The following is a 26,647-nucleotide window of genomic DNA, read 5'->3' as shown; positions in this document are numbered from 1 at the left end:
GAGTACTATGCTGGATCTCCTGCAGGGCTAAACAAGACGGGGGTCTGTCTGTTGGCTTGATACTTTCTTGTGGCCAAGTGATGCGCACTTCTCGTGGTACTAAATGTCTAACTGCTCTTCATGCATTGACGGGGCTACAATGCAACTGATTGCTTGTTGAATCACTGTCACAGTGACTAAACTCTTTTCCAGAAGTTCCGTACAGCATTGTGGAAGCTACAGGCTTTCTCAACCAATAAGGAGGGCGAGCACATCTAAGTGTATCCTTCCGAGCTCTGTCATCTGCTAGCGATGTGCGCTGCAGCAAAAGCGGCAAGAGCGTCTCGGGACACTGTGCAACTGCACAGTGAGATGAGCTGTAATTGTGAAAGTGGTTAAATATTCTCCTCGGCACCGTAAAAGTCCGCGTCTTCGAGATACTTGCACGTAGACATTTGAGGGATAGGGTTCAGTGGCTCATGTTTCGGTGGAAAGCGCCGCACTAGCCAAATTCATTATGAAAGCATTACCCTTCGTCAGATTTCATGTATGCATGCCCATAGCGAAGTGCCGCTCCCGTTCGATACGAAATGATGGTTCTATTCCCGGTGCCTCGCCGTGCTTATTGTGCTCCACTACCCACTTGTACAGCGCAGGCTCGCTGACGTTGGTGAACGCAGCCGTTCGCTTAATAAGAGAGCTCATGCTTGCATTTATGCCGCCCTCCTTACGCAGTGTCCCAAACACATTTAGAGCCAACTGCTTCGCTCCCTTGTCGTAAAAGCTGATCCGGGAACGATACCGCACAGGCGAACCAGGCGCCTCTATTTTGACAGGAGTAACCGAATCTGCCACCGCGGACTAGTCACAACCCAAGACTGGGTTCCTCACAGGGCTGTGGACGCTCGGGCTGTGCGGACTACTCATAAAAGTTTAGACAGTGTGGTACCATTCCTGCGTACTTTATAAGTATAATATGTACAAGCAAGAACTCTTTCTTCATTATCATAGAGCCATTTTCTACAGAAAATTCTATAAAATCGTCATACAAATCACAGCTACAACATGCAGAGAAGCCTTCAAGTAAAAATTTTCCGACGACACTGCTCGCAAAAGTCACGAGAACAAACAACAGGCTATGTATACGGGACACTACATCTCGATTCGCAACAACCTGCGTTCGAGGATCGTGTAGCCTTGGCTCTGCTGCACGGAACTTCTGGAACAGAGTATAGTCAACAAGTTGTGTTTTTCACTAAATTGACTCAATGGCTATGGGGCTTTACACAGAGCATGAGGCAACGGGCTTTACTCTTTGGCTGTGGTAACTACATTTCACTACAGAGAAATGCAATACTCGTCTACCAAGCATTGGTTGCATATTGGACAGGACTTAATAGTTTTGAAGATATTAGCAAATCCCTTTTTCTACTTTTAAAAGGCCCCTAAACCATAGTTTTCTAAAACTAACTAGAGAAGACTCTGGTGCTGCGATCGTTCAGCGACCATGGCAATGATGGGTAGTACACAGATTTTCTAGTCTTCGTACTTACGGGCAGTGAATCGCATTTTTGACTTCGTTTATTGCTGTGTTTTGGTGTTGTTTCGTTTTGAACTTTGTGACCCGATTTGAATTGGTAAGCCCAAAAGAATAAGGTTGTGAAGGGTAACCGCTGAGCATTTCCTGTTGTGAAGAGTAACCACTGAACATTTCTATGAGAAAACGGCTTCAAGCTACACGAACACACACGAAGCCAGAAGTATGAAGATTAGACAAATCCGTGTACTACCCATCATTCCCATGTTCGCTGAAGCGCTGTGCTCAGATTTGGGTGCACGCTAAAGAACACCAAATGGTCGAAATTTCTGGAACCCTCCACTACGGCGTCTCTCATAATCATATGGTGCTTTTGGGACGTTAAACCACACATATCCATCATCATCATCGCTGAAGCGCCGTATGTTGCAGCTCCCACAGACACTAGCGCCAGAGTTCCCTCTAGTGTATATTTAGGTAACTCTATGCCCTAATGGTGCATTCAGATGACGGACCGAATCCGGATGTGGCAGGATGAATGGCGCGTCACGCGATTCCCCTCATCTGCGTGGCTTACGAACAGATGACCCCAACCTGTTTCTCACATCGGGATTCTGGCGGGAGAAAGCCGATACTTCAGCAGATTAGCTCAGGGTTGCTGGCAACCAGTACACTTTTCCTCTGCTCGTGGCATTTTCTTCATGGCTAGGGGACAGCCGCATGACATGTCGGCATCATCTAAGCTTGAGCATGGTTTACTTAGTTTCTGGGGGCTTTGTTCTCAGGTGATCAAATGCGCAGAAATCAGTTTTGGTGGTTCGGGAAATGTCGCCGTCGTCGTTTGACACGCGAGACTCTTAGCTGCCATAGTGGTGAAGTAGTTTAACTTCTGTGACCAGCGATGTGTCACTTATAAAAAAGGGCGGGAGACGCGTTCAGAAGTTCCACACGTGGGCGAACAAGAACATTCTGAACATTCTGCCAACAACTCCGTTTTCTACTGGAAGAATAACACTCTTCTTCCATTTCGCCCAAGCTGATAGCCATCGTAGCCAAGCGTCGCTTCCTGTCGGCATCCATGTTGTTGAATACTCTCAAACCGGTCTGCTGCCAGCGGGCTCAGGTGGGCGCCGAATCAGCCGTCAAGGGTAATCCGGCTGTTTTCTCCTAGGACACCGTCCGTCGTGTGGATGCGCCTGCAGGTGGATCATCCGTGGATTAGCCGTCTGCATCCACGACGAATCTGGATTCGGTCAGTCATCTGAATGCACCATAAACCAACCAGAGGTCAAAACCTAGTGGGGCTATGACCATTCTGTAAGACAATAAACATGTAGGTGGGATCATTTTTTCAAATGGTGCCATAGAATTGGAGTGAAACGTGTTTGATAATTCGAAAGAAGCCCTGGCCTTGTTTCATTATTTCCTTCACTCTGCTTCATTTGTCACCTTGTCACTCCTCCTGGTCGATTGTTCCTTCTCACCGTGCGAGAAGGAAAAACAATGAGTGTGTGCACATACAAGCAGACAAACATTTGAAGGATAATGAGCAGATTAGAGTGTTGATTTCAGTCACATCAAATGCCGAGTGGTTGAGGATTTCCAAAAGGCAAGGAGAGGAGAAGGGTTGTTTGTGGGAATTTTAAGGGTATCTAGTACTCATAGCGCTGCCCTGTTTTCTATTGTTTATCAGGACAGCCTTCTGTACTCGAGTCTGTTTACTTGAAATTTAAGAAAAAAATCATTGGAGCTGACATAGGGGCCCATGAGCATCAAGAAACAGACGATGAGTTACTCTTTTTTTGTTTTACAGCAGGGGCCCATAATGCACATTTTGCTCTTTCTGGCAGCCAGGTGGTCTAAACTATCGTCTGCTCTGAGGGCCACGTTCCAGAATATTTAATGTGTCGAATGAGTATATTCACAAATGTATACATTGTTTTTTTCTGAATGTGCCCTCACTAATGAAAGACAAAAATAAACTATGTTTTAATTTAAATGTTTCTGATGATGCAATTGTAGCATTATGTAATTGCAGTGGTTGAGAGTTGTGTTAGATATATACATCATGTGTATTCGTGCATGTCAAAATACAGGAGTACAGGATAGGAATATTTAATTGTAGTTTCAATAGCTTCTATCTCACCCAAACATCTTTTTCGAATTCGGCCAAATGCAGGAGCAACAATTTTGGTGTTGCAGAATGGCCTCATATACAAGCGGTTGCAGAGAGCCTTCGTATGCTCACTCGTAAGGGAATCATCAAATATCATAGATCAGTTCAATGAATGTGTGCTCACTCGCTAGTATTTTTGTAAATGTATTTGGCATGCTCAAAACACCTTCACTCATCAACGCTTATCACTAGCCGCTCGTGCTTTAGTGCGATTCGCTTGAATATCGCCTCAAGATCACTTTCATGACTACTCTTTCATGCTCTTATAAATGGCATCCATGTTTACTGAAATCTCGGCACTCACCCCGATTGATGCATACATCCTCTCACACATCACAAGCTTGGTCACATGTGAGGTCCTACAAAGTAACTTGCTCAGCTATCGTGACAGGCAGGCATAACATGCCAGAAAAGCTATTGCAGCAAGTTCAATAAATAAGTGATAAATAATAAATTTATTTTAATCAAGGACTTAAGGCCATATTCACATTGAAAACCTAGGAACCTTAATTGTTGGGGGTGCTTGGGCAGTGAAATTGTTATAATGAACTCGTATTGTGAATGTCATTTTCTCATTTCTCAAGTGTGACGTTGAGTGGAGTGTCCTAGATGCCATTCGTGGCAGTGGTTATTGTGCTCGGCTGCTGGTTCGAAAGCCGCAGTGGTTGCATTTTACATGAAGGCAGAAATGCCATAGGCCCATGTACTTGGATTTGGGTGCAGGTTAAAGAACCCCGTCGGGTTGAAATTTCTGGAGCCTTCCATTACGGCATGTGTCATAGTTATGTCATGGTTTTTGCACTTAAAACCCCAGCAATTATTACTACATCGAGTTCTGTTTTGGCAAAAAGTGATAACGCTATTAGGCTTATTTGGTTAGCAGGTGCATGTAAAATGTTCGCTATCAGACATCCATATAGCTAAAAAGTTTCTAAAGAATAAAACAACTGCTCACAGTTATCAAGGGTATAACAGTAATGGTAATTAAACAAAGGGGCTTCTTATGAACATGATGGCAACAACAAAGTATTGTTGTGCAGTCTGCAGAATTGAAACTTAACACTGAATTGCATAAATAAGTAACTCCTTTTATGCTATGAATGAGCTGGGCTTGTTTATGTATTTCTGGTAAAAACGACCCAGAACGAGTTAGGCTTTTCAGTGATATTTTATAATTTTTTTACCACTAACATAGATGAACGCGCTTTCTCTAGGTGTCTTGGCATGTTTTCTTAGATTGAAGGACACATACCATTGGGCAACAAAACCAGGTGTGAGTGTGATGTTGTCATAGGTCAGTTAAACTTGTGGCGCTCACTCAGACTCACTCATGAAATACATTTTGAGCTTTGGACTCACTTGGACTCAGACTCGCCAAAATTTTCCCGAGGCGGACTCACCCGGACTCATACTCACCAAAACATTCCTCACCCGGACTTGCTCAGACTCATATTCACGGCTCAATCCGAGTCTGAGTGAGTTTGAGTTAGTCGACTCATCAGTGAGTTCGCCGACCTGTGGTTGTTGCACAGAAGAGGGATCGCCAATAGGGGACAAAAATTAAAAAAAAAAAAAACTTGGCTATTCTTGGTCTGAATTCGGCCTCTCAGTAGAAGATCGTGGGATCAAATCCTGGCAGTGGCAGCCACATTTCGATGCACGGAAATGCTAAAATCCCACGCGTGTAGATTTGGGTGCATGTTCGAAAACCCCAAAGGGGTAGAAATTTCTGGAGCCGTCCACTATAATGTCTCTCGATCACAATCATATCGTAGCTTTGGGACCCAAAACCTCAGGGAAGCAGTGTTGTGGGAATGCGTTTAATGCATTGTGAGGTTGGATCAGTGATAAATTTGAAAGAATTACTTTATGGGTTTTAAAAGCAGACCATTTCGAATTACTGTAAACTAGTCATCAGAACCCCATGCCCAAGCTGAGTAACAAGTGACACTTTGCAGCGACAAATATTCTACAGAAAAATTGCTTAGGACAGTACCCACATTCAGCATTTTATCCATATCGAGGCTGCCTCCAATAAGTGTTTCTGTCCCTCTGTATTGAAGAGAAACTGATATCGAAGCAGTTTGTTCAGTAAATTTTCATGCTGAATTCAAGCAGGTGCTATTCATTAGCAGAAACTGTGATATTAGACATCTCAGTTATTTGATTATGTGTTGTCACTGGAGCCAACGACATCCTATGTTCTAAGACTTTTCATCTCTTGGATCTCTCCCTGAGCTTCTACCTGATTTTGATTGTTTGAGTTGCGTTTCAGAACTTAGTGAGGTGTTCGTACATTTCAAAGCAAGCGTGCAAGGTGAAACTAACTGGCATAAAGTCATTCATTCCTCTTCCTTGATCTCTGCATGTGGCACTTCGAAGCATGGCACCACTGGACATGACGTCAACATTACCCGCCATAAAAGCTAACATGCCAAGGCTGACGAGGCCCCGTTGACAAAGATGGGTCCTCCTGTCGAAACGTCGGCTAGCCTGTCTGAGGCACTTTCTGCTGTTCGTCCTGCTTATTCCACTATGTTTTCCTGTCTGTTTGCTCCAATCTTCATTTTGGAGTCAAACATACCTGCAAGGTAAAACTTGACTGTATCACATGATAAGGCTGCTATAACCTACTGGTATATGCTTGAAGCACCACTCAAAATCTATTTATTCAGTTATTTACAAATACCTTACTTTTTCTATAAAAAGTTTGTGGGTATAAATTGGCAGCAGCAAGCACAGGACCGGGTTAACTGGCAGGACATGGGAGAGGCCTTTGTCCTGCAGTGAACGTAGTCAGGCCGATGATGATAATGATGATGATGAAATACCTTACGGGCCTCACAGAGGCATTGTGCAAGGGGTATCAGTACGAAGTAAGAACAATTTAGAATGACATCAAAAACAAGGTTGGTGCAAAGATGTAGGAACAATGTAGAATAGCATAACAAAAGTTGAAAACAACGAAAAGTATAGTAAAATAATTGTTAGTACAAAAGTAATCGATTTTCTAGTCTATTAATTTCTAGTCAAATAACTCAGTTCCTCGAGTCAAATTATTTCTAATACAACAAAACTTAAAAACAACAATATCACTTTTCCTATGAAATAAAATTAAAAAAAAAATTGGGTTGCAAAAAACATGGCAGAACATGGACTAGCTAAGAATTATCAGAGAAATGGATGATAAGATGCTCACAAAATATGTTGTGATTATGCTGAAGGATGGTGCTATTGGGAAGATTGTTCCACAGTTGTATGGCATGCGGAAGTGATGAGTAGGTAAACACATTAGTAATGCTGCAAAGGCGAGAGTAGCTGAAGTCATTGTGTAGTCTGTGCAATAAGTGAGAGGAACATTGTAAGTGTGGTAGTGGTGATCGAGAGACTTTAGTGTATTTATGAAAGAGAGACAAAAGGGCAATATCATGATGCCCAGAGTGACAGTGATTCTACATAAATGGCTATCATTCAGTACTGTAAATCAAGAATCAGTGAGTTAATGGCCAGAGTGACAGTGCAAGCTTTAGCTGCGTTACACTAGACAAGATGTTATACTTTCGCATGATAAAATGACACGCCCTGTTCTGGATGGCTTCTAACTTTTGTAATAAGTATTTTTGATAAGGTGACCAAATGAATAATGCGAACTCTACTGGGGTAAGACATATGTTTGGTAGGCTTGCTTACGTACTTCAGAATTAGTGGATCGTAGGTTGCAACGAAGATACCACGATGATCTACAAGTATTAGCAGAAATGCTAGTCATATAATGAACCCAAGGGAGATTTTGTGTGAGGTGAATGCCTAGATACTTTTATGATGTGGTTCTAGCCAGTGTGTTGGCGGTGATGTTGTAAGAAAAGAGTGCATGAACTGGTTTACAGGCAAATGAGTTAACTTCACATTAGGAAATGTTAAAGCCTCATTGGCTTTGTTTCACATCAGTGGTTAATGCGATCCAGGTCACTTTGAAGGGATTGCTGATCATCAGTACACATTATAGAACAATAAACAATGCAGTCATCAGCAAAAATGCGTATGCAAGATGAAATCTTATTTGGCATGTCATTGATGTAAATTAAGAATAGTAAGGGACCAAGGACGCTATCTTGAGTCTTATGTGACTTCAGAGGCAGGAGAGAAATAATTATTAACAATGGTGAACTGCTGGCGGTTAGAAAGAACATTACGAACCCATGACAAGGTTATCGAATTTAAGTGTAGAAAGTTTTGATATTAATCGGCAATGTGCTATCCAATCAAATGCTTTAGAAAAGTCTAGGAAGATGCAATCTGTTTCTAAGTTTATGTTATAATGAAGGTTAGTAGTGAATTGAAATAACTGACTCACAGGAGAAGTCTTTTTTGAAATTTGTGCTGGTTTAGGAAGAAGAAATTATTTGATTTTAGGTGATTGTAGATATGTGATACGATAATGTATTTGAGAATCCAACACTAAATGCATGTTAGTGAGATGGGGCAATAATTTTTGCACCTATGCTAAATGCATGTTAGTGAGATGGGGCAATAATTTTTGCACCTATGTTTATTACCACTTTGAAAACATGTACTATCTTTCCTATTTTCCAATCAGTGGGCAGTTCATTCTTGATAGTGACTGTTTATAGATGTGAAATAAGATGGCACTGGAAACAGAAATTTTATTTTCTAGTATTTTTATTAATTTCGTCGACACCGGAGGACGAGGACATAAGGAGATAGATCGTGAAAGTGCTAGGCAGCTTCATTTGATGCCACACTGTAACATTACAGAAGTGCTTGTGGGAAATCTTCATTTTGTGTTGTGAAACTTATCAGCAAATAAATGAACGAATGTTCCATCATTCATTTCTAAATAAATGGAAATCATTCAGTGCTGTAAATCAAGAAATATCACAAGGGGGGACACACATCAGACCATGGTGGCCATTGTGTTTTTAAATATGGGTCGTATTTTGTTTTCATAAGAATTCAATAATGTTTTCAAATAAAGAATAAAAAATGAGCCTGGGGTTCAAGCTAGAGTAATCGCCTTTTACCATTCGTTATTTTTTTAACTGGTTGAGCGGCTTTTTCGTAGTCTCACACAGCTGAGAGGTATGGGACACAAGTACCGGTTAAAAGTATTCAGCCTTTAAAAAAGTTAAATACACAATACTTAACTCCAATATAGAATGTTGTACAGCTAAATCTCAATGGGGGACACTTGCAATGGGTGTCCCCCTAGCCTGAACATAGGGGAGAGTTCGAACCTCCTTGACCCCCCTATGATTTACTCCAAAGCAATCATTAGAAATTGAAACCTGGAACTGGACTTCTTTGACTATTCCCTTCATTCTCATATAATAAACAGGTGTATTAATAGCTGTAATCAAGAAGCTATTGGCCGAATTAGTTCTAAATAAAAAATTGATTGTATTGTGTATATATTCCATGTAAGTGATGGCCACCTGGATAGGAAATTCGTCTTCGTTATTGCATGTGGAATAAAATTTTCAGGCTCCTTCTAAATGCCTGCAGCTAATAAACAGTACTGCACATTGCCATCACACTGTATTGTGCTGAAAAATATGGCCAGAGCACTTATCTCAATCGTAGAGATTTATTTATCACACAAAGTTAACAATACGGCCATGGAAGAATAATCCAAACTCACTGTTCTCTCCCACCCCTCTCTCCCCTTCCTTACTAGAAGTGTAGGAATGCATCACTTGTGTTATCAAAACTGGTTGGGCAACTCCGAAGAACTTTCGTTTGCGATGACCCTTTTGACCGAAAGGTTCAAAAAGAATGTTCCATAAAACCTCGAGCAAGGGCCTTTCCCCCCTTTTGGTGAAAAATAATTAGACAGATTTAGAGGTGGTCCTTTATTGGTCATTGATCAAGGATCCACATTCAAGTTTGCAGCAGAAAACCGCTAAGAATAAAAAATGCATACCTACCTGTTCTGAATGAATTCTTTATTGAATACGCATGCATCTATTGTTATCATTCACCCTTATATGGAGAATCGAAAAAGTGATGATGGCAGAAGGAAAGAAGGGGGTACATATTTGAAATATCCCGAAGAAAAGAGGGGGAAGCGTTTGCTCGGGATATTAGTCATGTTTTATTTCGCCTAGTGCAGCTGACAGTGCGCTCTTTCAGAAGCCGAGAGGAAAAAGGGGGGCCACGGTGTGCCCATTACGTCCCAAACCCCTGTCACCCCCCCCTTTGATGTACCCATGGCCCTCACGCCCTTCATCAATCACTGATACACTATCTCACACTAATTAAACTGATACAAAGCAATTAGGAGTTAGTGTTTGCACCCTTGCAGAAATGTTATTATTATCATGCGAGCATTGACTTCAAGGTAAGGTAGTTGCTATTATTGGCCAAAAGCGATGAGATCAGTCGTACGACGAGCAGCGTCACAGCTGCTTTCTGAGCATGTGATCACAGAGATAACACTGATGGCATATGTGCATCTCTTAGCAAGCAGACGAGCAGACGGAACTTCTACGCAGGTGCTCGCTCTACACTTACATCTCATGCATAAAACCTTGTTCTAGCCTATGTTAACTGCTACCAGGTACAGCAATCAATGCTAACACAATACAAAATAATTACGAGGGTATATGTGCAGTGAGTACACTGACCAATGTCGGTTATTTTATAGGATGGTCTGTGCCTTGATTATGAATACAACATTTCTTCTCACAGCTACTCTGAGTTGTTGGTATTCGCTTCATTCAGTGGTATGTGGTGTGGTAAAGAAAAACAAATCGATGCAGCAGAGATGTCTGAAGTTTGATTGAATTGAATTGGATTGGATTGGATAAACTTTTATTATGACATCCGTATAACAACCAGGGAAAAGCTTCTGGACAAAAAAAAACACAAAATACCTGATTGACCTGTAAAATTATTAATATTATGAGCAAGAAATCTTTACATTTTTTCTGTGTACTTTGCCTAAATCACTTAAGTTACTCGCCATGCTGCAGGGGTAATTTCTCATAGCTAGAGAGTTATATTTTTACTTCAAAAACCTTCTTTTGCATAAATTTTATCTGTAGGCAAGTGTAGGAACTCGAGAGACTCAAGTATTCATTTTAATAATGATGTACCTACTTCATGTAGGACAAGTAGGGCTAACAACAACAGGGCACTTGATGCCGTCTGTGTTTTGCTCAGTTGCGATTGCAAGCTTGAAGAGAATTAATAAATATATAAGTTTCAATGTTCATCAGGAAAGTTACCTCTGTGTTTATATTTTGACGCGATGCACTTGACTCTTCGTTTGCAAATGTGTAGGTATTTCACTGAAAGCAGGAATTAATGGCAGAATTCTTTTAGATCTTCTAACTTTTCTTTTGAACTGTGCCTGTTTCTCTTCCTGGTATTCGTTCTTCAAGCTGCCTACGTGGGAGTTTGAACGTATTATCATCACGTAGTGAATACATTTTAGTTGAATAGTATAATCAATACAAAAGGCTGAAACAGCCATCAACGTGTGCTTTCCTCTTGCATTTTTAAGGTTCCCGTTAGCCGCACAAAGGTTTGTGTAGGGCAGTGTTATTTTAAGATGGATGGAGCACAATAGTTTGTTTACTGGCAGAGCACAGTTCGTTTCTACATCGAACTTTAAGAATAGCTAAACTTGTTGGAGAATAATTCTTTTCATACATGAAGACTAAGTGGTGAATTTTATGTTTGGGGCATTGCATGTCATTGAAAGTTGTTGTACATGCACGAGGGACTAGGATTCTCTTCCACAAAAAGCAATTGTGATGCTTCACTGAAGCAATCTTTTGCAAGTACTTGCGCATGTCCAAGATTCACGAATGAGAACTGTACTCTTTCAAGCACGCACATACTCTGTCATTGCCTTTTCAACTACTGTAATATCCTCCTGCCTGGAACAGGTAATTTCGATGTCATTTTAATTCCTGCTTGGGTCGATATGCTCGGCTACCTTTAGTTGATAGAGTGGCACTTGAAAAAAAATAAAAGTCAGCTAGAGCTAATGGGTGAGTGACATTTCTGAAATGCAAAAAATATTGAGCTCACTTTATGGGGACTCTTGGTAAGCTAAAAACGATGCAAAAAAATTAAATTCGGGCTTGAAGTTGCCAAACTCTGTTCTTGTAACATCAGGAGACTAAGAATTATGTCTCTTCAATTTGAACTTCTGGCTATGTTGCTTCATACACCACACAATACTTGTTTTTTTTATCTCCATTGTTTTTAGTTACATGTAGTTAGGCAGAGGTTCTAGGGTTAATTTTAGTCAGGCAGCTTTCCATAATCTCTGCCTGCTATCCTATGGCAAAGTAGGTTCCGTGTGCTGTCAACTATAGGAGGTTTTATGTAGTACAAGTACAGTTAAATTGCTGTTACTAGTCTCTTTTCCTTCAATTTATTTCCATTGTGGTTAATTTGTTCATTGATTACAGAAGGTCACTCTGGTCACATATGGCCAACTGCGTCTCGTTTTTTTGGAGAATGGACATCATAAACCCCAGTCTAACCAGTCACCTCTTGCATTTTGCAAGAATGTATGCTTGTCTGCACACTGCAACTTCTCTAAAGCCATGTAGGATTAAATTTTTAATTAGTAGTTTACTTCTTTTTCTTATTAATAATCACGTCAAGTGTACATGGTGTGGTGCCATGCATTTAGCTGTGGTGTTCTCTCTTTTGAACAAAAGTGGTAAAGCTCTTGTGCCTCTATTCTCTTTAACCTTTGCTGTCTTGGCCATTAGTACTTAAATATTTTATTCATTCATTCATTTATTCATTCATTCATCCATTTTTATTTCGGGTTCTCTTATAACATGAGCAGACACACCACTGGTTAGACCCATAAGCACTAGCTAGTAGGTCATCTGAATTTACATGCATTTAAAACAACAGATTGTGTCAACAAAGCAGATATTTGTGAGTGTACTTCAATCATAAAAACAAAAGGAAAGAATGAAACGAAATAAAAAAAAGAAACATATTGAGCAGTATTGTGTGAAATGTTGCTTGCATGCATGGATTGCTTGTATACTACTAGAAGTCAACTATAAATACAAAGAAGGACTATGTAAACCATGCCAAGTATGACTTTTTTAGACATATAATCAATATTTAATGAAGCAGAGATTGTATCAAAATTGTGTTTCTGTTCGTTCTTCTCAAGAGTGAACAGTAATACTTTTCAAGATATCTGACGTAATATCGGATAACATATATGAAAAGTCTATCTTGAAATGTTTGCACAGGCACACAGAGAGAGACACAGGAGAGAACACAAACAAGCGCAAATGCACAGTTGTGCCTGTTTGTGTTCTCCTCTGTGTCCCGGTGTGCCTGCGTAAACATTTAAGATAGATACGTTCCAACTAGGCCGAATCGCAGTTTTGCTTCAGTTTATAAAAAGTCTTTTGAAAAACTGCAATGTAGACTCTTGCAGATTTTGAGGTGTATCAATGTGACCAGTGATACACCTAAAAAACTGCAAACACTTTTTCACCACGACATTGCATAGAGAACTGTCGTGACACATGAAAATTCATTTGGTGTCATTCCAGTGGATCCTCAATGACCTCGTCCTCGGTGATGATTGCAGTGTCACTCGTCAGAGTTTTCTGCAGAGCATCAACTGCAGTATTTGTTGTCAATAAGCGGGGCAGCATTGTCAAGTGAATTTCAAAAGATAAGCTTAGTGAAGAGCAACATATCTTCACGTGGGTAGCTCAAATCATTTGCGTCTATACTTATGAGTAGATGACATGGCTCTGAGAAAACACTGCGATGCCTGACTATGTCTGTCTGCTGACCACCTGGTTGGGAGAATTCCCCACAATTTGTGGCCTACCTGAGCATATGGTAGGTGAAAAATTCCCTTTGCTTGTAAATTATGCATGTCAGACTATGAAACCTTTTGGTTTGCCCTGGCTACCATTTTTCAGGAACATTTATAAAAATTTTATGAGTTTTGGAGCCTAGTACATGTATACGTTCCTTCCACTGCACTTTCCGTTGCTTCTTCTCCACAATGAACAATCAAGTTATTAAAGTTTAATGTTTTATCTTTCAAATAAAACAATTGGTTGTTGAAAAAGAGCATGAGCTATGTTTCTAACATGTATAGATTCCAAATTTTCTGCCTACTTCAGAAACTTTCACATGATCCAGCTAAAATATATAAGCCTAGAGATGCTCAATAAACCTATACTCATAGTATGTCTGAAAACATTGACTCCAACTGCATTCTTGAGCCTTCAGTAGTTAGTGTGATCTAATGAGCAGCTTGCTGATTTAGCAACATTATGCACCGACAGCAAAATTCATATTTGAAGAAAAAGCACACTTCACAAACTTGCTGCCGGATGTACATCATACATAAGAATGTTCCATGAGCAGGCCTCGCCATTTGGCTGTTCTGGGAGTATTATTTGAAGGTGTGAAATTCACCAAATCTTTCCTAATGTTTCTCTATTTCAGCGCAATTTTATACAACAGCCAAGCCTTTTCAAATCCTTCACTGCATTCTAGCTGAGTGCTTCTGTGCTTATCGTATTACATCCGACATGCTTGTTTGCATGCTGGCTCTTATCTACGCCAGCCTCTGGCTTCTGTCTCCAGTGGCCTGATGGGGCTGCATTGCTTACTGAAAAGCTATCACTGATGTCACTGTCATGAGACGATTGCAGAAAGCTCCTCTTTCTGATTGCTCTTTGAATTACTTGCATTTCCGCACGCCTTCAACATCACCTTACATAACCTTTATTTAACATCTCTAGCTGAATTGTAAAGAAATGCATATGAATTAGGCAAGAAAGTCTGGATGATGTTCAAAGCTTTCGATAAAAATGTGTGCGAAAACTCTTTCACTGTCCATGCAGTTTTCTAAAGACATTGCTGCGATGCGGAATTCAGTCGTCCTTTTTCAAAAACTGTCATTCCTAATGCAAAAAGTGGAACCTAGTACTGAACAGGGACTCAGGAAGACAATGACAATACAGGGGTACATTGTTGTCCTCCTCTTCGGACCCTGTTCTGTACTTCACCCCACATTTTGCATTCAGAATGAACCGTCACCAAATGACGGTTTTGCTTGAAAAACATTGTTACATGCAACTCTTACAATTCATGGGGCACAATTCATAAATGCCACATACAAAGGTGTGTTGGCTGTTTGGACCTTCAGGTACTAATGCGTACTGCTTGACTTGGTGGCAGTCAGAAAAAAGACTATCAACATGACCTGATTTCGAGTTTGCTCTCCATTTCTTGACCTCGGTTAGTCTTTTCAGCCTTTCTGTGTCTTTTTTTTCCACCAAAACACTATAACTGGATGTTATAGTGTCTGTTATAGTGTATGTTATAAGAAAGCAAAGCTTACCCCAAAGGCAAGTTCTGGTTTCGTGTGACACCTTTATGAAAGCTAGGCTTCGATTATTTTCATCTAATATATTACAAACGATTTGAACTTATTTCCATCACAGCATGAGAACAGTTTTATTTTGTTAAAGTGTGCATAATAATTAGACATTTTGAAACATACAAAACAATAATAAAAACGTTTGTTTAGGCACTTATACTTGTTCCATGCGAGGGGCAAGATACATCTCTTGTCCCTGAATTTCGAGGCTTTTTCAAACATTGCGAAAAAAGGTGATCAATATAAAAATATTATATGACTATACATTGGTGTCATTTAGGCGCATATGAATATAAATGTTTCCGATATAATGGCATTGCTGCTCAAGTCAATGTAAAACAAGGTTCCACTTTAGCTAAATTTGTCTTATTGTAATTCATGTGTGCAAAGGCGAGGTACACACCATGCAGATGTGGATTTCTAATGTATGTTGGTATTTCATTATACTCGAAGCTTTTTTTCACTTATTTTTTTAGCATTGTGAGTCAAGGCCTTCACCATAATGATCAAAACTTGTATGTGGTATTTTCTGACAATTTTTTAGTTGTCAATCATGAATTGATGATTGCATTAGGCCAGAGAAAAGATTTTTCTAATGTTTTTATGGTATTTCAGGTGTGTTTCTGTGTATTGTGGTTACCTTAACTGAACTACTACAGTGGAATTTACAGGCTACTGAGTGTTGTTGCTGTAATCTAGGAGCAAACCTTTTACATTTCCAGAATTATCAGAAAAATTTCATGAATGGCCTACTTCTGCAATTAGGTTGCATTTTACATCATTGTGATAGTCACATGATGTGCGTAAATTCTCATAATTGTGTGATAATAAGGGTAGTGTGATGCATTTGTCTTCAGTTCTTCAAATCCATGCTGGTAACTCTGATCATAGTTTTAGATGTAGTTTTTTCTCTAAGAAGTGATTTCTGTTGTCCTTTTGCAGCACGTGATGAATTTCTTCATTTTTCGTGTGCACAAACACTTGACCATTTCTTCTGTGTTTGTTCAAACTCCATTACGTCAAAAATGAAATAAAAGATTGCATAAATTATCCAGTCATAGTATGCCTTTTGTGCAGAAGTCCTCCGAGTAATGTAAATCAACTGGCCCCTCTCAATTAGGAAACATTGCTCAGTGTGCCACAACACCCTTTTTCATTTCTTTATTATTTATATTAATGTTTGCTACAAGAACATTTGTTCTGTATACTTCATGTTTGATGTAACGTGAGTCAAAATTTTTGCATGTTCGCTTCTTAAGTAACCTATTAAGAAAAGGGTGGAATGTCAGTCAACTTGATAAGCCCGGTTTCCATCCTCATGAAGAAATAATGGTTGTGAAACCAGGATGTTTGCAAGTAGACATAATGTTGATCATTGACAAGGCAAAGCATAAGATAAACAGTGCTGAGCTGCGCTAATTATAGAAAAACTTCGCATGGTGCATTTATTGCGATAAGAGAGAGAACAAAAATGTTGTAAATATATCTGTAATGTCTCTCAGCAGTACTGTGTCACAAAAGCAGGAATTTTAGGTGTAGTGCTGTGGCCAGTCTTCCTCTTCAACATTTTTCTGGTTACACAGCTTTCATTTCAACACCTAGTATGTCCCCAAAATGAGCTGTCTTCTAGAGCAGCATCATTTAGCAGTCTCTTAATTATTATATTAGCTGTTAAGAAAAGACAAGATCATCCTACACTATGCACAAGAATAAAATTAAGAATGCATCTTATTTGTTGTACCTTTAGCAGAGTTTAGTGTAAATAATTTTATGCTTGGTGCAGTTCACCTGATTGCACTACTTCTTGCACTGTTTCCTGTAACAATGCAGCAGAAGGGGTTGCACACGTACTTCATATGAAAATTTTACAAATCTATCTTTCCTGGCTCGTAGGTAGGTTTCCTTTGAATGATATTTCGACATGTTGCAGCTGCATTGGGCATATAGTTTTCCATGAATGTCCCGTGAAAAAAAATATGAATTAGGCACAAGGATCCGTCTACGAGTCATACAACTACAACACAACATTTGCCATATTCTTGCATTGAAGATCATTGCCACGGCTATTTGTTTCAATGCAACCGACCAGAGGCTTATATGTTTTCCAATAGCCCTAGTATAAATGAGGGGGGGGGGGGGGGAGATTGAATAGGGGTGTAGAACAAATAATTAGCATTGTTGTGATAATTTTTTTACACTTTGTATGTGCGAGGTTCATTTTCCAGCATGATGCTGTGTGTCTAGAGCAATGTACGCATCCGCTAATTTGACCTAACGACGTACGCTGCCCGCGGCAGTAATTGAAAGAGGGAAGGGGGGGGGGGGCTTTTACATTCCCGTTTGTGATGCCTCTGCCACGAGCAAGTGAAGATTCAAAATTCCCGCAACGCTGTTGTCTGCAACCGCCGTTGATAGCAGCGCCGCGCGTAGACGGCGGCCAGCAACTAAAACGTTTCGCCGTCACCATGGCAACGTCGGATCAGCGGGTCAACATGGCTTTGCCAAAATTAACCGGCTCGCCTGGAAAAGCAGATGGACATCGTTCAACTCGCTCCGTTGGCGTCCGAATAGTTGCGGAAAATGTGCGCGGAACAGGTGAGCAACCTTCGAGTTGTCGCCGTTCGTCTACCGAATCCTCGCTGTTTCCGATTTAATTGATTGACCGGCCGTGGCATCGTATGCGAGGTCGCGCGTTGTATGGTCGCGCTTGAGCAACTTTGACGAGACAACGACGAGGGAAAAGCAGCAGTGGTTTTCAGCCACGGTATAACGTTCCCCTTTCAGTTAGAAATGTTTAAGGACAAACATCAAGTTATAGATGCTCCGCTAAGGGCGTAATGCGCTGTCGTCAAGGTGGCTAATCCAACGTGTCAGCCACAAGACGAAAGAAAGGTTCGATGCCTTCCTCATAGCGAAAAAGAAAAGACATAAAATCCAGCTGCATTAAATTCTGTGTTATTACACTCTGTCGAAATTGGGGAGCATTTAGGTTCGAAATCCGGCAGAGTGTAATAACTCGGCGTTTAATGTGGTACTGACCAATTATTTACCTTCTTGGTGTTTTTTAATTATATTAGGCTGAACATGGCAAAGTAGGCTACGTAAGAGCCTCCTATCCCAACATCATGGCAGTAATGTACAAGATAAACTCTAAAAAATTAAGAATGAAAGAAGAAAAAAAAACTAATCAGGGGCACTCTGTACATACAGTATACATTATAGGGCTTATAATGCATGAATAAGCAAACTATGTATGGACATGGTCCAGTTCATATATCGAGGTCACATTGCGGATAGAGTCCGTACAAATGGTGGCAAGATATAGTATAAGCTAGAGACAGTTAATTAAATTTGTGTCCATTAAAAATCATGGAGCGCGCTCACTGCACGCCTTTGATTATAGAAATGTGGCCATGGTCTAAGTATTTTTCCAATCGTAAATGGTCGTCTGCCGAGTCAGTTCAAGTGATCTCGTAGTTATGCACGTCGTTGATTATATTGCGGACACTTTATAAGAATGTGCTCCTCTGAAGCATCGACATGATCACAGTGGTCGCAGTGCGGCGACGTTCTTCTTTTTATGCGGCATAAGAAGTGACATTGTGCAGCGGCTGATTTGTCAGCAATTTCATTGCCTATCACTCCTACGTGACTTGGAAGCCACTGAAAACATATTATGTGGCCTTCCAGATAACTGACGGCAATTGTTTTTAATATTTAATACATGATGTTATCATCTACATGCAAATTCTTATTCATTTGCGGCGCTCCTTAGGAGTCAAAATATATTACCCGTGCAGTTTTTGACTTTGCGGGCTTTCAACAATGAATTTTGAAGCATGTAATATTATTGCAACAAGCTCCGCTGGTGTCACGTAATGTCACAAGATCCATTGGCGTCACGTAATACCAAATTTGGCATATGTAGAGCTAGCGAAACGGCCATGAGCGCATCATGAGCGTAGCGTGTAGTCATGTTGTTACATGACTCGTATCTCATGTTTATCATGTTTGCACCAGCATCATACCTTCATCATCCATTCACGTCCCGTAATACTAAATTTGGTATAAGTGAAGCTAGCGAAATGGCCGCAGGCGCATCACGAACGTGGCATGTAGTCATGTTGTTACATGACACGCAACTCAGGATTATCGTGTTTGTCCCAGGGAGATACTTTCGTCATCCATTCACGTACCGTAATGCCAAATTTGTTATATGTAACGCTAGCAAAACGGCCACGAGCGCATCATGAGCGTGTCATGTAGTCATGTTGCTACATGACACGCATGTCATGATTTTCATGTTAGGGTCTGTCGCTTGTTCGCCATGCAATGATGTCATACCATACTAGTTTTACAACATGCCATGTGAACGAAACCACCACAAGAACTGCAATACCATGACATGTGAATCATGACATTCATGACATACATGTCATGATTTTTATTTTGTGACTAGGCAAGTGTGTTCTTCATACAGTCATGTTATGCTATACCACGTTTGGTATCGATATTATTATTGAAACGGCCCGGAGAGCTAAAAGTCGTAGGCGGATAGATAGATAGATAGATAGATAGATAGATAGATAGATAGATAGATAGATAGATAGATAGATAGATAGATAGATAGATAGATAGATAGATAGATAGATAGATAGATAGATAGATAGATGGATAGATAGATAGATAGATAGATAGATAGATAGATAGATAGATAGATAGATAGATAGATAGATAGATAGATAGATAGATAGATAGATAGATAGATAGATAGATAGACTCAATGTCGCCCAAGTTTGCCAAGATATGCTTCACATTTGAAATACTTTTTCTTTTCTTCCTTTTTGGTTTTTCCAGGCTTTGGCCTCATGGGGTGACTTGCAACCTCTGCGCTCAAAGATGTCCCAGAAGACGCAATCAACCGCTCTTCGGCCGAACGGTGCTCGAGCTAAAGTTCCCGATGCTAGCAGGAAGAGCAAGGTCGAAGACAGCGCCGGAAGCAAAGTCCGCAGCGTAAGCAGGGACAACAAGGCCTCCAGTCGTCGTGAGAGCGTCAAGCCTGCCATCCAAAACGTGAGCAAGAGAAGCTCAAGCCAGCACGAGAGCAGGAAAGCACCGGCTTCTCAAGAGACCAGCAAGAAGGTACCCGGCCATCGGGATGCCAGGTCCACGTCGAGGCAGCCAGAAGTCAGAAAGTCGAACCTCCGACCCGATAGCAAGGCGGTGCCGAGTGGACTCGACGGTAAGGCAACCGTGGCCAATTCGAAGACTTCGTCGCGTCCAGCGTCGAAGAACAGAGAAGCCCTTACGCCGCAAGTGCCAAATGCTGGTGTGAAGTCACCGAGCCGGGGAAGTAAGATTTCGGCCGAATCGAGTGGTCAGAGACTTTCGCGAAGTAACGACAAAGAACGACAGTTGAAAAAAGTCGCGGCGACGTCATCGCCGGGTGGTGTCTCGGAAAAATGGCCCAAGACAACACAGCGCACAAAGACAAAGGCAACAGAAGAGGCTCCTCGTGGCAGCGGTGTGGCTAAGCCAAGTAACCATGCTGAGTCACAAGGTAAGACTTAGTAAATATGGCTCATAATCCTTAGCGCTACTTGTTAAGGCTGAATGACCGGAACCATTTAGTAAATTTATAGGAATTTGACTGATTGGTACAATGGGATAGCGCTAATGCTCGTACATCAATGCAGCACAATCGGAAAAAAAATGTATGTGAAAAATAGGGGGTTTGATTGCATCTTGTTATTTACGGCTTTGTGTCGTAATGAGGCTGTGCCTTCCTCTAATTTGATATTGTCGTGCCCGCTTCTTTTCATATTTTTATGTAACCGATTCGCAACCAGCATGCCCGCTGCCGTACGCGAACGATGCGCAAGTGTCTGGGAATCTTCCAGATTATTTCAGAATATTCTGATAAACTTGAGCGTGCTATGCAAACTGCAGAGTTTATTTTGGGTCTATAGCATCACCACAAACAATAGTGCTGAAAAATTTGATGGCACTGATATAAAAGGGCGACACGCTTTGCTGCTGATCAGATTAACGACGACCAACGACAGTGATGGCTGCCAACAGTGTACAACGTGTATTATTTTTCATTTAGCCGACATTCAACCGAGTGAAAAGCTCCCACCTTCTTCAACTTCTCAACCACATGACAATATGCCCCATAAGGAGTGGCGGAAAAATGGTTCTTGAACACTTATCACTTAGAGATAGATAGATAAAACTCGCTCGCTGAATTTCGCACCGACCAGTTCCGCCCTCACAATCTCCGACCACAGCGCAGCTCCGGCCGACTAGGGCTCGCCCTATGCCATCTCCTGACGTCGACAAGAGCTCTCGTGGAGTGGTGCCCCGTCCTCGGACTCTCGCGACCGTGTCCATCTTTCCTATCTTCTCTTTACTTCCATTTCTCGCTGTCCCTGCGCCTCGCTCTCTCCTTCCTCTCTCTATATATACCTTTTGATCCCTTCTTACCCCCATCTTTTGTGCTACTGTTGAAGTGTCGCACTCTGATGCAGACAGTTACGGGGCTCACTTTTCTCTTCTTTTCCCTTTAAGAACGACATAAGATAGATAGATAGATAGATAGATAGATAGATAGATAGATAGATAGATAGATAGATAGATAGATAGATAGATAGATAGATAGATAGATAGATAGATAGATAGATAGATAGATAGATAGATAGATAGATAGATAGATAGATAGATAGATCATCGTCGAGAGAAGAGAGCCAGGTGTTACTCCGACCCCTACCCCCTCCCTTCCCTGCGTGGTCCGCTCCCACGTTAGAAAAAGAAAGAAGTGCCTAAAGCCTCTTCATGCATTTTCCGCCGGCCAGGTTAAGTAGCGCCAACTCTATATTCCCCTCACCCATTAGACCTGTCTTCCAACCAGCGGAAGCGGAGGTGCGGCCATGATATTTCTGTTGCTTTCCAGTTCATGAACCACCTCAGGGCTAGTAGTACCACTGATAGGGTGGAGGAAGGAAAGCTCAAACCACTTCTTGACGCACCCACCCCGTCTCATTCCTGCTATCCCACCGCTCAGCCGTCGACCGTGAGTGTATCGGTTGAGGTGTCCTCACATGAGAGACAGTTATCGTGCACTTCCCACCCCATTTACTTGGTTTTCCACCTTTTTTTCTAAATATTCGCCCCCCTCCCTCCGTCGACTCCGTCAGGCAGCCTCGTGCACAGCATCGAGGTGGCATTCCTCGCGAGGAAACTCGAAACAATTGTGAAACAAAGAAGAAAACATTTACTTTCTAACGTGTTCTGAAACAAGATGGGTGGAAAAAGCCCGGAAGGAAGTGGCTCAATAACTTCTTTTCGGAAGCTCTGAAACCGGATTTAGGCAGCGGTGGTGGAACAATGGTTGTCGCTACTTAAAAAAGCGGCAGTAGACGCGATGGAGGGGCTTTAGGAGTACCTGCCAGCAGCTGTCATGGGCCCCTTGCCCTGCCTGAAGCTGACGGTGACGATTCATGCTTTTGATGGCGGAATAAAAGTCCTGCCTTTGGAGGGTTGCCATGGGGATGTGGGGAGCAGTCCCCCGTCATGCGCTCAAATGTGCACACTCACCCACAGTAATGACCGTCAGGAGATTTATCCGTATAAGTTGACACGTTAGCTGGGCTGGAGTAATCCCCTGTCTATAGAAGTCTGAGCGTGAGGTCTCGTCCTCTGGTAAGATGTGAAAGGGGTAGAGTAGAGACCCTACGACTAAAACGATGACGTGAAGTTACTGTATTGTATGTAGCGAGGACGTTCCGCGACCCTCAGTTAGCCGCACGCCCCTCCACAGGGTCGGCCATGAGTGTGGGGGAGTGGTCTAACGAACCAGGACCGTGAAACACCGCGCGGACGGCTACAGTCCTCATGAATGGGTGTAGGGCGAATCATTGGAAATGGTTTCGTGCGGCGTAATGATCCTATCAATTATAATTTTAGAAACAATCGGGGAGACCCTATGCCCGAGGCAAAGGCTCTAACCCAGACATTTATTTACTTATTTATTTATTTGCTCGCTTACCTCATATCTGTTGTCCTTGTGGTCTTTGTGGTAAAATCTCATGCCGAATCTTGTTGATAGGTGCACGTTCATGCAGGTATGCAGGTCGCACAGTTTACCGAATTGTTGAAAGAACAGAACTTGTCAAAGTAGATAATTGTTGCTGTAACGTCACTAGCTTCGTTCTACTATTTCCTTTTCCTTTTTGTCTAAATAAATAAACCCTAATGTGCTTTGGCTACCCATCAAGGTACCGGCATACCTCTTTATTATATCGGAACAGGAAGCTTTTTTAAACACGAAAGTGTTATATGCCGGGGTCCACCACAGCTCCGCTGCCGTTCTTCCGTCACGGAAGTGACGTTGAAGAATATAATCTAAGAGACTGCAAAAAAATAAAACCAGAAGGCAAGCATCCGCCACGGGGAATCATTCCAGCAACCTCTCGATTTTCCGCGCGCGATGCTAACCACTACTCCATTATTTCAGAGAGAACTTTAACTAATTTCTGGGGATTTCTAGAGCTGCAAAGGAGCCACCAGTTAGGATTTTACGAATGGAGCCGCTGGTGAACTTGCGCAATTTTTAGCCTAACGAAAGCAGCACCACCCTCGTTGACTATTCAGTCATCATGTATATATTGCGAATTGCATGCTTTCTCACCAGTGTCGTTTGTATTATGTGTTTGGTACCAAAGTCAGGTAATAAAAGAACACAGAACGTACGTTGTCGCTTATGCTAATGGCAACCCACTTATATACACCATAAACCGTTTGACAGTCCTCAGACCTTCGAAACTAAAGAGCTTTTTCGTTATCAGTGGCAAGATGGCGCGACAGACTCGCGTCGGGCGTGTTCTACAGGTTGTCGTCTCCACGAAGCGCCGCCTCCATGGAGCGTGGTCACTCCTGAGCACTCGCTTATGAGACTCGTAATTCGGGAAAGGGCGGATGTCACATCGCACGCTGCCACAGCCACGTTTACGAAAGAACTGCGCTGCTGACACACGACGCAGGAAGTATTGACAATTGTTTGCGCTTGTCCTCTGTATCTTATGTGCTCGTCTTGTCGCCTTTTTGTTTAAACAGTGCGCTTCAAGTGTCGAGCTGTGACAGTTGTTAGTGCGCGCTTGTCCTGTGTATGATTTCCTGCGTGCTTTCTGCTTGAGGTGTGCGCTGCAAGTTTCGAGCTATTTGCCGTTCCCCACCTCACTTTGCAATCTGTTGTTGTTGCTGAAATAATGCAAAATAAACGCTCAATCACCGCGTTAAAGACACGTTTCACTTTCTTGTTATTCGGAACTACAGAAAACGCTTCATGTGCTGGCAACACTGATCAAAAAAAAATAAAGATGGCTGCGCCTAACAGGGTCAACGTGGCACTTTCGCTTTGCGCTGTACTGAGGTTTCTTGATTGTGGCGTTGGTTCACATTATTGCTTCGTCGAAAGCGAAAGGTATAGCTGGTCGCGGACCACTTCACTCTCATCGGCAAACAGCAGAAATAGTGGCGCTGTCAACGCGAATATCGAGCATCTTTTGATAACCGCGTCAGATTTATTTCAAGCTGAAGAACCTGTCCCGTGAACCCGAGGTTTAAGAAAGCAACTGCTTGTGTGTAGGAGGCCTCTCCGAAAGATGATATAGCACTTTTGCGCTGTGTTGCTACACTGCGACAGGCAAGGCTTTAACAGTTATTGAAGTAACTACGCTGCGACTTGTGTTGCCGATTGCATGCAGAGCCATTGAGTTCCGTGTCTCGCCAAAACCTAAATACGGATACCGTTTACTTGAATATAGAACATAGCTATGTGAGGACCAGTGTATCTTGAAATAAGGCAAACCGTACTTTAATTTGCAAAAGGAGCGCTCCTTTCGTTTCATTCGCAGTCACGTTATAGAGTTTCTAATGAATAAGGTCGTGTGCTCCCGAACACTGGCTTGTTGGTGTTGGTAGGAGTCGATATTCAAAGCAGATATACTCACGCACATTACGCACGCTACGAATGCACGGACATGATATTGTCACGGGATCGCGATGTCGACGAAGGGAGCAGACTGTAAATCCAAGATGAAATTGCTTATTTGGCCGCATTTGTGGCCGGTAAACGGAAAGTCACATTACAGCGACACATACTGACACTGATTTCGACGAACAGAACGCCGGCGATCGATCAACTCACATGCGGTGAAGCGCGTCGGCATTCACGCACGTGCCGTTGAATAGTCCAGCGTTATCGCTAGCGTCCATGTAGGTTCCTAAATAATCTGTAATGTTCGAACAGTTCGCGTAATCTTAAAGGAAATTATCAACTACAGTCCGGAAGTTTCTCGAACACTGCAGGAGTGGTTTGCACTGAGGATTACTTACAGTGTATCGGGGCAACTAGTAACAAAACTTGAATTAGGAATGTGGCAATATATATACGCATGAACATACACGCACGCTGCGCACGCGCGTGTGACTCATGCACACACTCGGAATCAGAAATGTTAGGGGAGAAGAATTGCAGCAGCTTAATTTGGGAATGGGTCACACTAACCCCCGTATTCTAGAACGCCCCTTTACTCAACGCTCCACCTTCACACGAGAAAGCCGATGGGAGCACCATCTCTACGCAGGGCACGTCACTGCATATCAGTGATAATTTGCTGCTCTTCTTGAGTAGCGCAGCGTCATTTTCAGCCGAGCAGCGGCGCAGTGCTCAAGTCTGTCAAGTGAAGGGTGAAAGTCGAGTCGAGGAGCGTGTGTGAATACCGGGGTTAGACTTGCACAGAAGACAGAGGTATGTAAAAACAGGTAGCGCAGCAATTTTTTTAATGCGCTTGCTTATATAAACGAATCTATACTGCGTGCTTAGAGAAGCCCTAATATTGATAGGAATGCACACACTTTAATAATAGTGTACTTACCGAGGAGAATTAAGTCTTCGAGAGCGAATGGTTTAGAGCAAACTATCGTAGTGTCCGTCACCTTCTTTCGCATGCGTAAGTTCATGATTTACGCCGTTTTCTGTTGCGCGTCGTGCACATCGTTCGGGAAGTGATAGAATTATACGTTTATATCTTTGCACCGTGATGCCATGCATCGCGGCAGACTTTAATGGTCTGTAGACATCGCTTCCTTCTTTATCAAGTGCGCGTGTTCGGCATGGTGAAAATGAAGGAATTATGCAGCCCGCTTCGCAACGCGCGCAACCTGGTAACATATCTCCTTTCAAGGTTGACCCAGTTAGCGCCGTTTTCAGGCGCGGCCGCTAGGAGGCGAGTGCCTAGTAGGAGTAGCGAATACCGATTTCTATATAAAAGATCAGCCACGTTTTTCTTCTCTTTTTGCTCTCGTTCCTAACGAAAAACACCGTTCAACGTAGGAGACAAATGTAATGATGGTTTTGGGACGTTAAACCCCACAAATCAATCAATGTAGGAGACAAATGTAAATGCTTCCCTCATGTGCCGTGTATTCTGGTATAAAATTTAGTGCCACATTTTGTGTCGTAAGTTAGGAC

General features: G+C 42.0%; 1 protein-coding gene across 5 annotated transcripts in view; it reads left to right on the top strand.

Annotated features, from left to right (window-relative positions):
* Window positions 1-17,594: 17,594 nt before the first annotated feature.
* LOC119172948 (cytoplasmic dynein 2 intermediate chain 1) overlaps window positions 17,595-26,647 on the top strand; it is a 97,282-nt gene continuing 88,229 nt past the window's right edge. For 3 of the 5 annotated variants that reach the window (XM_075893853.1, XM_075893852.1, XM_075893854.1), the window contains exons 1-2: window positions 17,595-17,709; window positions 19,972-20,674. In XM_075893853.1, the coding sequence (XP_075749968.1) occupies window positions 17,695-17,709; window positions 19,972-20,674 (718 nt within the window). In that variant the 5' untranslated portion in view covers window positions 17,595-17,694. Of the gene's footprint in view, window positions 17,710-19,971; window positions 20,675-26,647 lie in introns of those variants that run through there. The other 2 variants (XM_075893856.1, XM_075893855.1) reach the window with 1 other exon arrangement.

Source organism: Rhipicephalus microplus, chromosome 4 (genome assembly GCF_043290135.1).
Source record: "Rhipicephalus microplus isolate Deutch F79 chromosome 4, USDA_Rmic, whole genome shotgun sequence".
In the NCBI taxonomy this organism is placed as follows: domain Eukaryota; kingdom Metazoa; phylum Arthropoda; class Arachnida; order Ixodida; family Ixodidae; genus Rhipicephalus; species Rhipicephalus microplus.
Note: the sequence above shows the minus strand (reverse complement) of the source record. Positions and strands in the feature narration are given on the sequence as shown.